Source organism: Orbicella faveolata, unplaced genomic scaffold (genome assembly GCF_042242905.1).
Source record: "Orbicella faveolata isolate gen_17 unplaced genomic scaffold, um_ofav_v1 contig_27, whole genome shotgun sequence".
NCBI classification, from domain to species: Eukaryota; Metazoa; Cnidaria; class Anthozoa; order Scleractinia; family Merulinidae; genus Orbicella; species Orbicella faveolata.
In genome coordinates, this window is record NW_028301555.1 from 9,185,244 (window position 1) to 9,200,475 (window position 15,232).

Genomic DNA, 15,232 nt, shown 5'->3' on the forward strand with positions numbered 1-15,232 from the left:
AAATGTTCACATATGCCGTAACGGTGTCCCAGGCCGTGCCGGCGGTTGTCTCAGTGTATGTCGGCGGCATATGAGAACCAGACTACACTCTCTCTTTACGGACCTTGGTCGACACTGCTTATCTGTGCACTGCACCACAGGGTACCCAAGCTCACGAGCGGAATGGGAATCCTTGCCTAACATGAATCAATGGTTTGTGTGGCAATTTTAGCGATACCCATTTAGAAGTCGAAAACAGAGTAGAATTCCGTACTTTGTTTCCTTGTTTTATTTAATGCGTGTCGTTGCGTTCTCTGAAACGGCCAAAAACGCGCAAAAAATAACACATGGATCGGAGACAAGAGGTGCTTAACAGCTGGCCAAAAATATCCGGAAATTTCGGTTGGAAGTCAAATGAAACAGTAATTTGCACATAATCAGTCCTCTTTTCCCATTAGGGTTCAAAGTCACAGATCACTGTGGAATAAAATTCTGTCGGGGGAGAAGCCGGGGAAGTCTGTTGGAACTAGTCTCCAGACTATCGCATCATTTTGGACGCCTGACGGAGAATATGGAAAAGGGGAAATTCTCGACATGTTATCCACGACGAACAAACTTCTGGGCAAATGTAGACGCGTTTTTCAACATTACCGCCCTTTTGTCCACTCCGTGAGGTATATAGCTTCTTCAAACTTAACCTCCAATGATCCCGACAGTAATTCTGTCGTATTTTTGAGAGCGAGGGACTATAGTGATCGTGTTGCCATCATTGACTCGAATGGCTCTCACTCGTACGACCGTCTTCTGCGATTAAGTCAAAACATTGGAAGCAGCCTCTTGAAAAGAACTGGCATAGCAGATCTCTCTGGACGATGTGTCGCCTTCCTTTATCCAAACGATGTGTCTTACGTGGCTGCACAGTGGGCTATATGGAGAAATGGGGGAATCGCTGTTCCATTGTGTAATTCTCATCCTTCAGACATGTATGAGTATATGATTGAAGACTGCAACGCAAGCATAGTCATGTCATCCGAAGAATACGCTGCTAAACTGGAACCAATAGCTAGGAGAAAAGACGTTGAGTTGATGTTTCTGACAAATGTAAAACAGTATCACCAAAGTACATCAAGCGCAGATTTGACAGAAGTAGAAATATATGAGCAGTCTTGGGATCAACGTGATGCCATGATTATCTATACAAGTGGAACAACAGGACGACCAAAGGGAGTTCTAACGACTCATGGAAATTTGAGGTTTGTTATACCAGTTACCGGTAATTGTGAAGAACAGTTCCCCATAGAAACCTGCTGGCCGACTGTCGGCCAACTGTTGGCCATTTCTCAGCCATCTGTTGGCCGACAGTTGATTGACAGACAGCTTAGGTTTTGGCTAAAGCACAAACCAACAGTCAGCTGACAGGCCAATAATTACCAGTTACCCAGCAATGAACCCAAACGGTACCAGGCACCTGAGTGCCAAAGCGGTTACCAATCTGGCCTGCAATTGGTTGGTGGTGGTCTTTGAAAACAGTACTATGCACCTATATTGTGGCACACTTTAGTTGCTCAGATGTATGCAGACACTTAAGTGGAGATTAGGTGATTCCTTAGGGGGAGGTGTAAATCAGGAGGGAGGGGTGAGAGGGAAGTCTGAATAGCTCTTTGGTTAGCTTTGGTTAGCCTGAAGAGCACTCTAGCTAGCCTGAATGATGCTTAGGTTCACCTGGTTTGTCAGGTTTGATGTTCCCAAGTCATAACAATTGAAAACAACCTAAAGATACCAGTAGAATAGAAATGGAGAAACAGATATTATCAATAAATTAGAACACTGCAGCAAATTTGGTATATAATGAAGTAAATCAAATTCAAGGTAGATTTAGGACTATCTTATAAAGTTTATGTATCAGTAATGTCTTAATTTAATACTTGTCTACTTTCTCAGATCCCAGATTAGTTCTTTGGTAAAGGCATGGGAATGGAATAAAGATGATTGCATTATTCACTGTCTTCCTCTCCATCACATCCATGGCATAGTAAACGTTCTTCTATGTCCTCTTTGGGTTGGAGCCACTTGCCACATGCTGCCCAAGTTTACACCTGATCAGGTAAGGTCAATGTAGAATGTATCTGACTCAAAAATCCCGAAAATAGTCTCCACATAGCTACACAACCAAGTTAAACACCGTCAACTGCCATGCATGTTCTTGATTTTCCCAAAGGTAAAATGATCAACTTCTTCACCGTACCCAAATTTGCAATCAACCAATCAGAAGCTGTGTCTACTGTCCTGATATCCTGGGATATCAAGTCACTGACAGGATATGGCAATGATATCATGGCCACTTGGCCAAATATGGGTACAGCAAATACTTAATAGTACCTTTTTTGGTGCGCTTCCACAGCATATCAGGCTCGTTTGGTCTTACCATGGGTATTTTGGCTTGAATAAGTCTCACCAAAATATGAACCATGGCTTTACCAAGTCACCTGATATGCCACTGAAGTGTACCAAAAAAGTTATGATCACATGTAGGCATGAATAGTATTATCCTCTTGTTCTGTTCTTATTTTCCCTGTAGTGGCTCTTATTAGAAGGCAGCACCTGGGTTCCAATACAGGATATGTAAGAGCCAGTTGCCCTAACTTTCAAAAAATTCACTTCAAATGTTCTCTTCCCCCCAGCTCTCCTATGGTTGCCAGCTCTTACTTCAAAACTTAAAGCTCTTGCAGCTTTACAGCATATAACTACCCTCTTGTTTGTCTGCTATAGTTAGTTGTACTGTAGATGTGTAGTTTTCTTTTGGAGTCAGCTCCCCCCCAAAAACACACACACCCCTACCCCCCAAGTGAAGAGGAGTGCCAAAGGGGGGGGGGGGGGCTAGATTACATGTAATCTTTTTATCTTATAATATCTGATATTATCTCCCTGATTATACTTTAAATATATTCTCCCTGTGAGCCAACAATACTTGTGGTGTTAGTTAATTCACAAAAACAAGAAATATAACTTGTTACTGTTTAAATGTGACTATCTCACCCTTCCCCCTTTTCAGTGTCATTTCTGATGTGTATCATTTTCAGGTGTGGGGTCTTCTAACAGGAGATGAACCACGCCCATCTTTATTCATGGCGGTTCCTACAATTTACAGCAAACTGATACACTACCACGACAAGAGAAACCAGACTAAACAAGACAAAGAGACAGTGAAGTCAAAATGTGGACACCTTAGGTGAAAGATTGTTTTGTCTCTTATATTTGAGAAAAAAATTCTTTCATTTTACAGCACTTTGTTTTCTTATGACAATTTTATAAAATGCCCAAAAACAAGCTAGTCATTTTGTTTAGGTTAATGGTGTCTGGCTCAGCTGCCCTGCCTGAGCCTATCATGAGAAAATGGCAAGAAATAACAGGTTAGTAGTTACAGAGTAACAGTAAAAAGAAATGACTGGTGAATAGGTAATTTTCGTATTCTCCGTATTGAACTGGGACTAGGTTGACATCGAGGCTCATGTGGGAGAATATCATTAAAAAGAGATTAATGCCATTTGGCTTTGAAAAGGCTCGCTGCATTAGCCTCATTTGCAAGCTAGTGTCAGTCCAATACCGAGAATACGAAACTGGTCTATTGTCTGTCTTAGTCTTTTTCTTTGTTTCACATATTAATCCATGTGTTCATAGACTTCTAGCACTCTGTTTTTCTCTTGAAACTCAGTAGGGGTTATGAGGCATGGATGCAGCACACACATCTCACCCCATCCCTTCTCGGCCATACTGCCCTTTTGTGTTCATGATGGCTTAACAGTTGTTTAAGTGACCCTAAGAGAAAAGACTGGCTGCCAGTAATCTTATGTGCCCGTATCTTCTGTCTTAGATACATGTACTCCATTTTGTGCTCCTTTCGAGCACTTCACTTCCAGAGTGCTATTTAGTCCACCTAAAGTGCTAGTGCTAATGTTGACTATTCACCACCATTCTATTCTGTCCATTGTTCAGTGTTTTGGGTTCTCCAGACATCCTTTAATTTCTGTTTACCTAGGACATACACTGTTGGAAAGATATGGAATGACAGAGATAGGAATGGCTCTGTCCAATCCCTTACATGGATCAAGATTACCGGTAAGACATTTTTTTAAATTCATTTTCACTCAGACTTTTTACAATATACAAATACGGTCTCTTAGTATATCTCTCAGCTCGTACGCGCGCTGTAATTGGTCAGTTTAGCGGACGTATGCTACTGTACGGCCCGCAAAAATTTAAAGCTGTTTTTGTCGCCAAAATGTTTCGTGATTTATTGCCAAGTATTCTTAACTTTTTTAGCAAGAAAAAGTTTAAAAATTTCTTTTATTTCTGAAATTGTGTATTAAAACCTGCTAACGACTTAAGAGTCACTTAACAACGATTTCAAATTGACTCGTTTTGCATTCAAGGTGCGTCAGAAATTTGAAGCCGTTCCGCGTGAAAAGAAATCGTTCCTGAACCCGTCAGACACACAGTAGAGATATAATAAATATCTTGCTAACCCCGTCTTCTCGGTGCGTACTGTATATTACGGATCCTCGTTTTTCCCGTTCGATTTATGGCCCATGCGCTTTGCGCTTGAGCCATAAATCGATGGGGAAAAAACTCGGTCCTTAACTTACAGTATGGCTCTCGAACCCGGTTAGTAAGAGGTATTCATACTACTCACAATACAATGCAGGTGCTTACACTACTTATAGTACTAGTCTACCTACTTACACCACTTATGAAATAATATATCTACTTACTCTACTTAGTATACTAAAACAGTTACTTACACTATACATGTACTACTACGAGCTTTCAGAGCCATCACGGCACCTCTCTCCAGGGCTGAAAAATGTCAAGACTTTCGAAACATTACTTGAGAAAAGTACAAAAGCTCATTGAAGTCAAATATTCTGATTCAGCTAAGGCAAATTATTTCAGAAGGAGTATTGATTAACACATTGTTCTCACGACACATGATAGAAATTCTTATTGAGACTTGCAGGAAACTTCATCCCATTTTCATGACATTTTAGGGTTGTGTAGGAACACCTTTGCCTGGAACAGAGGTTCGGATTGTGACACAGAATAAGGAAGGAAACAGTGAGGTATTACTGAGCTAGAATATAATTTAACTAGTGTACCAAGGCAGTAGGGCCTACCTAGGGCGGCTGACACCATTTTCTATCTCTTTCCATCACTTGTACTTTGAAGGGTCAATACCCATGGGCCCAAATTCCAAATTTGCCTGTGAAAAAAAATATACAAATCCCAGTTCCGCGCGAAATGTGCCATAGACAACAGCATGGAGGAAAAACTTAAAAACGGAGGTTTTACTCTAAAAGCGCATCAAATGTTTTCCGTCCACACCACGCTGGAGGAATTGAGAACGCAACAATCACCTGTCATTTTGGATTTGATTTTTTGAGGAAAACGAGAACAGGGAAATCACATTATTATCGTCACGTCGTCGTTTTTGAAAAGCTCTATTTTCAAAATGTTCTCTGTGCACAGAAAACCGCAAAGCTGGCTTTTTGAAATTCCTCCGGTTTGAAGAGCGTTTTTGAAAACTTCCGTTTTCGTAACGGATTAGTGTGGACGGTAGGCCTAACCGTAGAAATAAAGCTGCGTTTTCTCCTCCTTTAACTTTCTGCGGCGTAATGTGGACCGGGCCTGAGTATCCCAGCCAACTTAACTGTACTTCGCCTGACCATGTATCTCTCAAATTGTAGCTCAGTGATCCCATCCGTCTTTGCTTCCAGGTTATAGTTGAAGGGAACGAACACGGTTCTGTCGTTTCCCCTGGCAACGAAGGAAAAGAAGGAGAACTTCAAGTTCGCGGACCATCAGTATTTAAATGGTTAGCGCAATGAATTTATAAATGGTGAAGTGCTGTTTCTTATCAAACAATCGTGAGAACGGTCACGCGTGAGAGTCTGCTGACAATTATTAAGAATGTGCCACAAGGTCATTCAATCTTCAGGGTTAGAGAACTTGTCCTGGAAATTCGCGCACAGCTTGTAGGCAGGAAATCATAGCTTTCAACTCAGGCTGTTTACAGTTTTCAAATTCGGCATCAACCACACATAAGCTCTATCTTCTGTTGTATTGTCTTACCAAATTATTCGACATATTCTTATGATGCCCATATATATTCAGAAAGTCATTGTTATTTTCCGTCCGTACCTTTAATGTAAAAGACATTCTGCGATAAACGTGTCGACATGTCTCAGTCGTCTCATTTGCAGACGTTATTTGAGTCGTCACGCAACGCCCCTCCCCACCCGTAGGGAGGGGCGTTGCGTGACAGGGCTGCGCCGAAGACTAAGGTATTAGCAAGAGCCTATCACTAGGAGCGTGCAACTCCCCCATATTCCTTTCGCGCCGTTTTCACAGACCCATCTACTTTTAGTTTGAATTCTCCGCGAATTCAGACCCCCGCGGGAACCTCAGTGACCAATCACAAGCACGGACTGATTTAATTACTGGATTTTCCAAACATAATTTTCCATAAACAAAGCATTCATTCATTCATTCATTCATAATGGTGTAAAATTAAAGATAAGTATGAAACAGGAGAAAACGTCACAAAAGAGGTCTAGTAATTTTGATGATTGTACGAACAAAAAGTAGACTGCTTTTTCTGTCAAGACCGCGGCTGTTGCTCTATGCGATGAGAAAGTCTAGACTCGTGTGTATACTGAGAAAATACAAGTAATTCGTGGGATATTTCATGATATAGCACTCGAAAGTGTTGAATAACTATTTTATACCATGCCGTAGAAAACAGTGAACAACTCAATCAGTGCGACGTACGCGCAGAGCACGATGGGAAGGTTTGATGTAACACCGTCGAATATACAACGGCTTTGCTGTATTCTGATAAGATTGGCTGTGTTTTCTGTGGTGTGGTATAAAACACCATACGCGATATCAGCGACGAATGCTTGCCAACCATTTCATTCACGGTAGCCATTGTTATGTTGTTTGTTCTTAGTTACTGGAATAAACCTGAGGCAACCACAGATACCTTTGAGGAAGGTTGGCTTAAAACGGGCGACACTGCTGGTAAATATATTTTAAGGCTGGTAAATATATTTTGAGTACATTTAATTTGTGTCTTGCGCGCTTGTCAACGGCAGCCATGCATAATTTTGTCTTGTATTTCCTTCAAAGTCTATAAAGACGGCGTGTACCGTATCCTGGGCAGGACATCTGTAGATATCATCAAAAGTGGGGGTTATAAGATCAGGTGAGAAGTAAAATAATCTGGTTAAACTTGCTCAAATCTGTCTTGCCTTTGTCGCTTGCAGCAAAGTCTTTTTTCTTTCCTCCACAGAAATGGATTATTTATTTCTTCTTTGGGCCTGTTGTTTCAGTTTGTGTCCTTTTTTCACTTTATTTAGATTTGGAATTTGGGATTTTTCATTTGAAAGCGACTACTTGAGCGAGCACTAAGAGCTTCCAAGTGCGAATTTTATCAAATGCGCGTTGTACACAATTGAGATCAACAATTAATTCCAAGGAATTCGAAGGAACTCAAACATGAGCTTTTCCCGTGAAAATTCCCCCGGTGGTTTCAGCCATATACCAGATTATGATGCCTTCCTTGTTTATAAACTTTTATTTGAAAGTGTGTTTTTTCTAAATAAGGCAGAGGTTTTTTGAGATTTTTAGTACTTTTTTTTCTGTAAACATCTGGTAAAATGACTGACTTCAATTTAGTTAAATAAAAGGAAAAAAATCGATTTTCCCCTCCTTGAAAGTGGAAAGTATCCTTAATATTAGTCATTAAGAGCAGCTGTTGACCTTTTTTTCTCTAGTGCTCTAGAAGTTGAGCGATATCTTCTCTCACATGATCATATCACAGACTGCGCAGTGTTGGGCAAACCTGATCCCGAGTGGGGAGAGAGAGTGGCGGCAATTGTCACTTTGTCTCCCGGCAAGGTATGAATATGTTCTTGTTGTGTTAATCAATTTAATTCATGTTTGGGGCCGCAACCGTGGAATCCTGCCTTATTTACTTTTTGTACACAGAAAATGAGCCTTGTTGATTTGAAGCAATGGGCCAGCGGTCGTATGGTGCCGTACCAGATCCCCACGGTCCTTCTTGTGGTGGACGAGTTGCCAAGAAACACAATGGGAAAAGTGAACAAAAAAGAGCTGAACGCAATGTTCTTTGGTAAGGAATGACGGAAAAGAAATACACAAATACACAACAAATTGAACTCAACTTGATTTATAAAGTACAGGAATATACGTACAGAAAATGTGAAACAATCCGCTGTCTGGGATATTCTACCTCAACACATGTCCAAGACAAGATACTTTAATTTACGAAAATGATAGATGACATTTAATGCTGGCTTTAGTTTTGTGACAATTAATTATTAAGGACACCTCCTACAACGGACACTAATCTGTAGTTGGTCCCTACTGCAATTCAGTTAGTGTATAGTTATGTTAAAGGTTCCTTTCAAGGAACTTAACTTGATGAGGTGTCGGTGTTAAAAGACCGATACCTCATCAAGCTGGACAACAAACACTCGGAAACATACAACGGGCACTTGGAAAGTGCTTTTTATAAGTATTACAAGTAATAGCAACTTTTACGTTTACGTGAAAGCAATGAAGCATGAAAATTACCAAACCAGACTATATTAGAAAGACTTCTAACTTCAGTTCATTACAAGCTTTTTTTTGGCAAATCTCATACTCACTAGCTAAGATTTCATTGTTACTAGAATTTCATTCACACAACTGCTGCACAGTTAAATAAGTTTCTCGAATATCGGGATAGAACTGTTCAAATCTTTTAGAAGCTGTTCAAAAAAATTAAATGTTGAATATTTATAGTGGTCGATGCGCTTAGCTACAACTAGCTAGTTCTCAGTCATGCCAATTAAACTGAAAGAAACAAATATTTCAAACAAACATAATAGGCTTCAAAATCGCAACTGGCGGGAGGCAGACCAGTTGGCTATTTACAAGCATGACCGAGGAGTTGAACTAGGGTCTACCGAGAGACAACTCCAGCTTAGGGTCAGAGCGGGACTTGAACTCGCGATCTTCGGATTTCAAGTCCGGTGCCCTAACCACTCGGCCACGCTGCCTCCGTTTAACCTTCCAGTCATGTCGCCAGACTGTTTCCGGCTTTGTGCGCGCATTTAAATCAAGCTGTAGCTCCAACCATGCTTATGGTGAGGAAACATGGACACCACAGAACCTGGCTCTACATTATAGTCAATCAGAGTGTGATCGTCATCGAGTTTCTTGACATCAATGAACAATCTTGGCTGGCAGACCGGTATTTCGTTCTTCATATTCTTTTTCACGCTTTTGCTGGAATCTTGTAGCGTAACGTGTAATGTAATCCTCGCCATAGTCGTAGTCTCCACGTGAATTACCATATCGCGCAACCACCACGACGTCTTGGAACCTCAAACACAGTGTCTTCTTTTCTAATGTTGTAGTCCATCAGAGTGAGGTCATCTTGGAGGTTCTTGTTATGACCAATCAGTCGTACTTCCACTGGGCGTTGCCCATCCACCTCCTGAATTTTTTTCTTAATCATTCCGATGGAATCGTCTGATTTGACGTCTAACGTGATTGTCTTTCCAGTTACTGTCTTCACAAATATTTGTATGAAGCCATAACGGTTCAAACCCAAGTGTAGTTCTGATTTGTTCTGAATGTTGTAGTCACTCACAGTGCAGTCAACGTCGAGTTCCTCGCCATAATAGATGAGGCGTTGTTGAATAGGTGGAATACCTTCCTTGTCTTGAATTTTCCTCTTCACATCCATGATGGTATCGTTTGCATCTACTTCTAAAGTGATCGTCTTTCCAGTCGGCATCGTAACAAAGAGCTGCGCCACATCATTCCTCTGAAGACTCAAGTGTCCGATCGACTGTGTGCAAGCACTCGGTGCTTTCTCAGTACGGTCTTCCAGTTGCTTCCCGTCAGCAAAAGTTTCCATTTTGCTGTCTTGACCTGAGGCTTCATAGCTTGGCGTCAGTTCACGAGGTACTTTCTCGAATGTTCCCTCACAAGGCCCTTCTTGTGTAAGCTCAGAGGACCCTTCTTTTGTTGTCAACTCAGAAGGCCCTTCTTTTGTGGTCACCACATAAGGTCCTTCTTCCAGCGTCAATTCATATGGTCGATTTTTGCGTTGCAGTTGCGTTGCGTTTCCACTTCTATGACCTGAAGAGAAAAAGGATAGTTAAACGTAAGATGATGTAAGTATACTAGGTAGGCTAGGTCGGCATACGAGCCGAGTAGCCCATCAGGCCGGCGCTTATCTCTGTTTTCTGTAGCATAAAGCGACTAGGAGTATTTCTACTCCCACCCTAGATGGGATGTAAGTGCATCGCAGGATTACCCCACAGTATTAAATTCGCCGATACCAAAGTACTGTATACACCTTGGTGGAAAGAGGCACTGTGAGAACACAACACAATGTTCCCGGCCAGGGCTCGAATCGGACCGCTCGAACCCAGTGTCGAGCGCACTAACCACGAGGCCACCGCGTCTCCATGACACTTCGCACAAGGGGAGCCGTGCAGGAAAAAAATCGAGCAAGTGTTCTGTACTATCCACGTCCTGTGTTTGACTTTTTTAAACAATTCTTGCACATGCTATGCTCACCAAAAAATCGTGCACAACCTAAAGGTGAGAAAAATAAATTTCATGCCCAGGAAAATTGTCCGACCCACCTCTCCCCTCACCCTAAAAGAAATAATGGTCTGCCCCTTATTTACCAAGCCCTTGAACTCACCTAAACGCTGAACAAAATATTCTCGACAAGCTCTATATTCCTCATCCAGAATAGTGGTAGTGAGTTTCACTGCTCTAAGGCCAAGCGCCATCAGGATTTCCGCTGTCACAAGGAATTTTTGCGCCATTTCATTCAAGCGACCTGTACAGTAGTCGTTCCACAATTCTTCCAGTATCTCTAGAGAGGGACATTTCACAGTAATTATCAAACTCCCTGGCTGAGCGTCAACAATCAGCACGTTTCGCACCTTCTCCATATAGTAAACAAAGCCATTCAAATCCTCTAATTTTGATGGATCAACTGTCTACAAATACTTGAACGCAACAAGGTTCAAAATGTCCTGTGTACTTGGAGGGCCGCCATTGCTGATGCTTGGCGCTGAGCCAAATCCTTTTGTGGCTTCTACCTGTGATTGACGTGTTGTGTTGGGTATTTCTGTCCCCCCGTGGAAGCCTCCCTGGGGTCTATTTGAGGGTGATTCCTTCTCTGAGGGTCCCCCTGGTGGGGCTGGTTCTGTGGTGGCTTCGCAATCGATCCGAAGTCGAATACATGCTGTTGAAGTGGTAAACGCTGTTAAAACTAACAATAATAATGAAGAAGACAAAAAATCTACACCCTACTGGTGACAGGTCGTATCAGAGAGTATCCCGCCCATTTCTTCGAGGACCTAACCTCTACGTTACAGTGCAAATCAGGGATTAGCGACCAAGGTTGTTCGCGTAAACGCGTTTTTGAAACGCGCGTGGAGATGCGTTTTCGAACGCGTTTTTGTTATAGTTATGTGCTGCTCTACAATCGTTTTTTTAATTCGCGTTTTCTAGACGCACCTGGGTTTTGACGTTTTTTGCAACCGCGTCATTCGCGTGAATTTGTGTTCGCTTTTTTCTGATCTGTACTGTTTGTAGTTTGGTGTTCCCTATTGCTAGAGTGTTCTTTCTCGTTTAAGATCTTAAGACACTTTTGCAAAGGTATGGTATAATTATAGCTGGTAGACTAATAGACCACAGTCTCACAGACAAATGAAACGGATCACGAAATAGTTCATTGAATTATCGACATCAGCTGACTTTCACAACAGGCCATCGGAAGTGTGAGATTCTGTTTTCCTACAAAACCCGTTTGACTGCCTTACTCATAATAGAGTACACTACGAGTAGTTCGTCCTTCGCTTAGTCCGTCGTGCGTGATGCGAGAGAAAACCGCGAGGAAAAATGGCCGCGCGAAACCCTGGGGACGAGAAGCGCGCTTCTCGTCTCCTGGATTTTGCGCGGCCATTTATTTCTCGCGGCGTATTTACGGTCGCGTTTTGACGGACTAAGCAAAAGAAGGACTACTGGTAGCCTAATAACAGAACCATCTGGGTTTGCCAGCTGAATTCATTTCCCCCTCGTTTTAGGAAGAATGACTGTGAGACAAGAACTGCTATAAAGGAAAACCTTTTGAATGACACGATCAAGCATTCTACCAGCAACGAAGAAATAATTAACTGACCTCCAGGTACTTGTGAGCTTCTAGCTGAGAGCCTATTCCTGTGCGCCTGTTCCATAACATCTCCCAGTTTCTGTTTGATGTCTTGGGTATTCTCTCGAACTGCGTTTACTAGGCACTGAACCTCGTGAGCTGTGCTTTTTAATTCTCCTCCAAGTTGTTTGATTTCTTTGGCTCCCTGTCGAATTGCACCCTCTAGGTTTTGACCTTTGCTTTCTATTGCGTGAACTGCTCTTTGTAGTTTCCCCTGGACATCTTGTAAACTTGTCTCCAAACGTTCAATACCTTGTTCAGTTGAGGTTTGCAATTTCTCTATGTATTGTTTAACTTCAGTGTCGTTTTTGTACCACCTTTGCAGTTCCTGTACATTTCGTTCATCCTCGACGGTCAGAGGCTCCTTTAAGAAGTTATCTGTGGCCTTCTGTCATTCATTTTGCTTTGCAGGGCTGATTTGTTGGGCAATTCTGACAAGAGTTTCGCTAATTTCTTTCCAAAGCGACAGAAACTCGTCATCTGGTATCTCCATCTGTTGGTTTACATGGCCATACACTGAGTTGCGGTAATATTTAATTCTCACCAAATCTGCAGCTAAACTGTGGTCCGTACTTGTTGGCAGGGCATCCCAGCCTGTGGCAGGAGGGATGAGGTTGCATATTGTCCTCAGCAACCTGAACAGCAGAGTAACATCAAAATCGGTTGACGTACCGTACACCCCAGGGGAAGGGTACAGACAGTCCCACTGTGGCTTGGTAAGCTTTGCTGATCTGAGTTGTTTCTCTGTGGCAGGACTTTTCAGTATCGTGGGAAGATGACTTGGTGGGTGAATCACATCAAAAATCTCTCTCAGCAGTATGGTGCCTCCACTTATTAACAGTCGTGTAACACGTTGAAAATTTTCTTTTTCTTTTGTTGAACGAAGTACCTCATGTGGATCTGGGACGGTTGCCATACGCGTTAAACGCGTTCAAAACGCGTCTGTTGAAAATTTGGTGTTACTAGACCGCTGTGCAGGAATGCGTTACTTTCACTTCGCAATGGAACAAAACAACTTCATTTCCTGTAACATAAATTACATGTCTGGTGTCAGTGTAATGTTTTGGTACCGTTTATGGTGTACAGCACTTTATCAAGTAACCGTCTGACATCTTAAAATCGACTCCTCCGTAGTTAGCAAATTGTCACCATCGCAGTTAGCGAGATTTTGTCCAATGGGATACGCCGGACGTGAAGAGTCTGTTGTTGATTATTTTGATCGGCAACGGCGATGGAGACAATTCTATCCTGTGTGACAGCCGTCCTTCCCAAAAGAAACAATCGGAGAGAGCCTCTGTGTGTTACCATTGATTTATAGAGCTATTTGGTTTCTACTGACTGGGGTCGCGAAAAATATTGCGTAGTAGCACACAGGAGATTGCGTGACGCAATACAATGCCGGACGGAAGACTAAACAGATTTTTGGCAATGTTTCCGAATCTATCGGTAACTTACAAGAAGAAAATTCACTCGGAAGTACCAGGTCACTCGATTTTCAGGCTTTTTAATTTTCAGTTGACTGACCAGACTTTCAGAAAAGTCCTTCGTCTTGATTATTTGCGGCCTAAAACCTCGCAGCTCCCTTCGCTCGCTTAGCTATTCTTCCCTGAACCGCTTCGCGACATCCACAATGCTGCTTTGCGGCCTAGAACCTCACAGCTCTCTTCGTTCGCTTAGCTATTTTACCCTGAAACTCATGAAGTCGACTTGCAGCAAGTCTACTGATTGACGATACGATCACAATATTAATTCTTCAAGTGTAATTCAATCCTTCAGTGCATGTGAAGCATATCATGTGCTGTTCACGAAACTGAGAACTAATATTTGATCAAGTACGACTGTACACGTAAACTGAAGCCAATAGCCATTGTACTAGAGACTTCAACCGTTACGTAAGTGCCTTTTCAGGTTATTTGAATATTAAAATTATTTCGAAGGCTTTCTTGTCGCATTTCACCACATCGCTCGACAACTCACAAACTCATAGAGTACATTAATAGGAATTGGGACAAGAATCCTATAATAGAAGTGTGAGGTATTAGTTACTGAAACGAAAAAATCAAATATAAAGTTTCTGACCTTTAGATGCTTCGATGTTTGATTCAAAATTGCAGAGTCCTTTGCAAAGCGGAAGCATGAAGGTGATATGGGTTTCTAAAGGTTCACGGGAACGCAGCAGCATGAACGTCAAAAAAAAAATCAACAGGGGTAGGGCGGTGGGTAATCGCGAGCCCTCTTCTTGCAAACAACGTATAAAGTACTATAAACAGCCGTAAAAGTGTTCAAAAGACTGAAAGATATACACGGAAGATGTTGATTTTATTGATGAACTGCCTTGAAAAACAGATGGAAATAATTCATTTATTACCTCATGGAAGCGGAGAGGGTTTTATTGATGGCTAATGTCCAGCGAAGTACAACCTGCTACCAGGCGTTCTTTTTTTTTTGACACCAAAAAGAGAAAAAATAAAAAAACGCCTGCTTGCAGGATAGGCGAAGAAATGCATCTGTAAATTCCAGCTGTGCCCATGCCCCCTCCACCCGGCCGAGGGCGACCACAATTAGGTTTTTCAAAACACGATACGATACGATAACTTTATTTATACACGGTATTTCCATCAGTTTATTTATGACAATCAACCAGCTACCTATCCTCCTAACTACAATCAAAGAAGAAAAATTCCCAAAAACATAAAAACTGCTTTTCATTAAGACTGTGAAGAAAAAAAATTTACACTGCTGACAAATGCCCTACCGCCGGGACAAACTACACTATTAAACGGCCACCGTCACGGAAATGGATAGCGACCGCTTAAAGGGGGCTGACCATTTAACAGAGGTAAAAACAATAGAAAAGTCCTCATCGGGACTTCGATTATTGGCCGCCTAATAGGGGTGGCCGCTTCATAGGAGTGCGACTGAACTAGTCAAATGCCCTGGGGGTAC

The 15,232-nt window shown here is 42.0% G+C and overlaps 1 protein-coding gene and 1 pseudogene across 2 annotated transcripts; one reads left to right on the forward strand and one right to left on the reverse strand.

Moving 5' to 3' along the window:
* Nucleotides 1-521: 521 nt before the first annotated feature.
* LOC110054926 (malonate--CoA ligase ACSF3, mitochondrial-like) lies at nt 522-14,984 on the forward strand. The gene is made up of 12 exons (XM_089296444.1): nt 522-1,232; nt 1,921-2,083; nt 3,060-3,208; nt 3,325-3,389; nt 4,016-4,095; nt 5,025-5,096; nt 5,751-5,848; nt 6,986-7,056; nt 7,165-7,240; nt 7,812-7,935; nt 8,026-8,170; nt 12,162-14,984. The coding sequence occupies exons 1-12, from the start codon at nt 574-576 to the stop codon at nt 12,191-12,193; spliced, it is 1,734 nt and encodes a 577-aa protein (XP_089152570.1). The 5' UTR covers nt 522-573; the 3' UTR covers nt 12,194-14,984.
* Nucleotides 10,517-13,202, reverse strand: LOC110055589 (uncharacterized; annotated as a pseudogene). The gene is made up of 2 exons (XR_016209281.1): nt 12,257-13,202; nt 10,517-11,317 (listed from the first exon to the last, which is right to left on the reverse strand). The product of XR_016209281.1 is annotated as an uncharacterized LOC110055589 (transcript).
* Nucleotides 14,985-15,232: the final 248 nt, after the last annotated feature.

Coding starts and splice junctions, on each gene's coding strand:
- LOC110054926 (XM_089296444.1), top strand. CDS start 574: ATGTTATCCACGACGAACAAACTTCTGGGCAAATGTAGACGCGTTTTT. Junction 5,097..5,750: donor ATAAGGAAGGAAACAGTGAG/GTATTACTGAGC, acceptor CTTTGCTTCCAG/GTTATAGTTGAAGGGAACGA. Junction 5,849..6,985: donor GGACCATCAGTATTTAAATG/GTTAGCGCAATG, acceptor GTTTGTTCTTAG/TTACTGGAATAAACCTGAGG.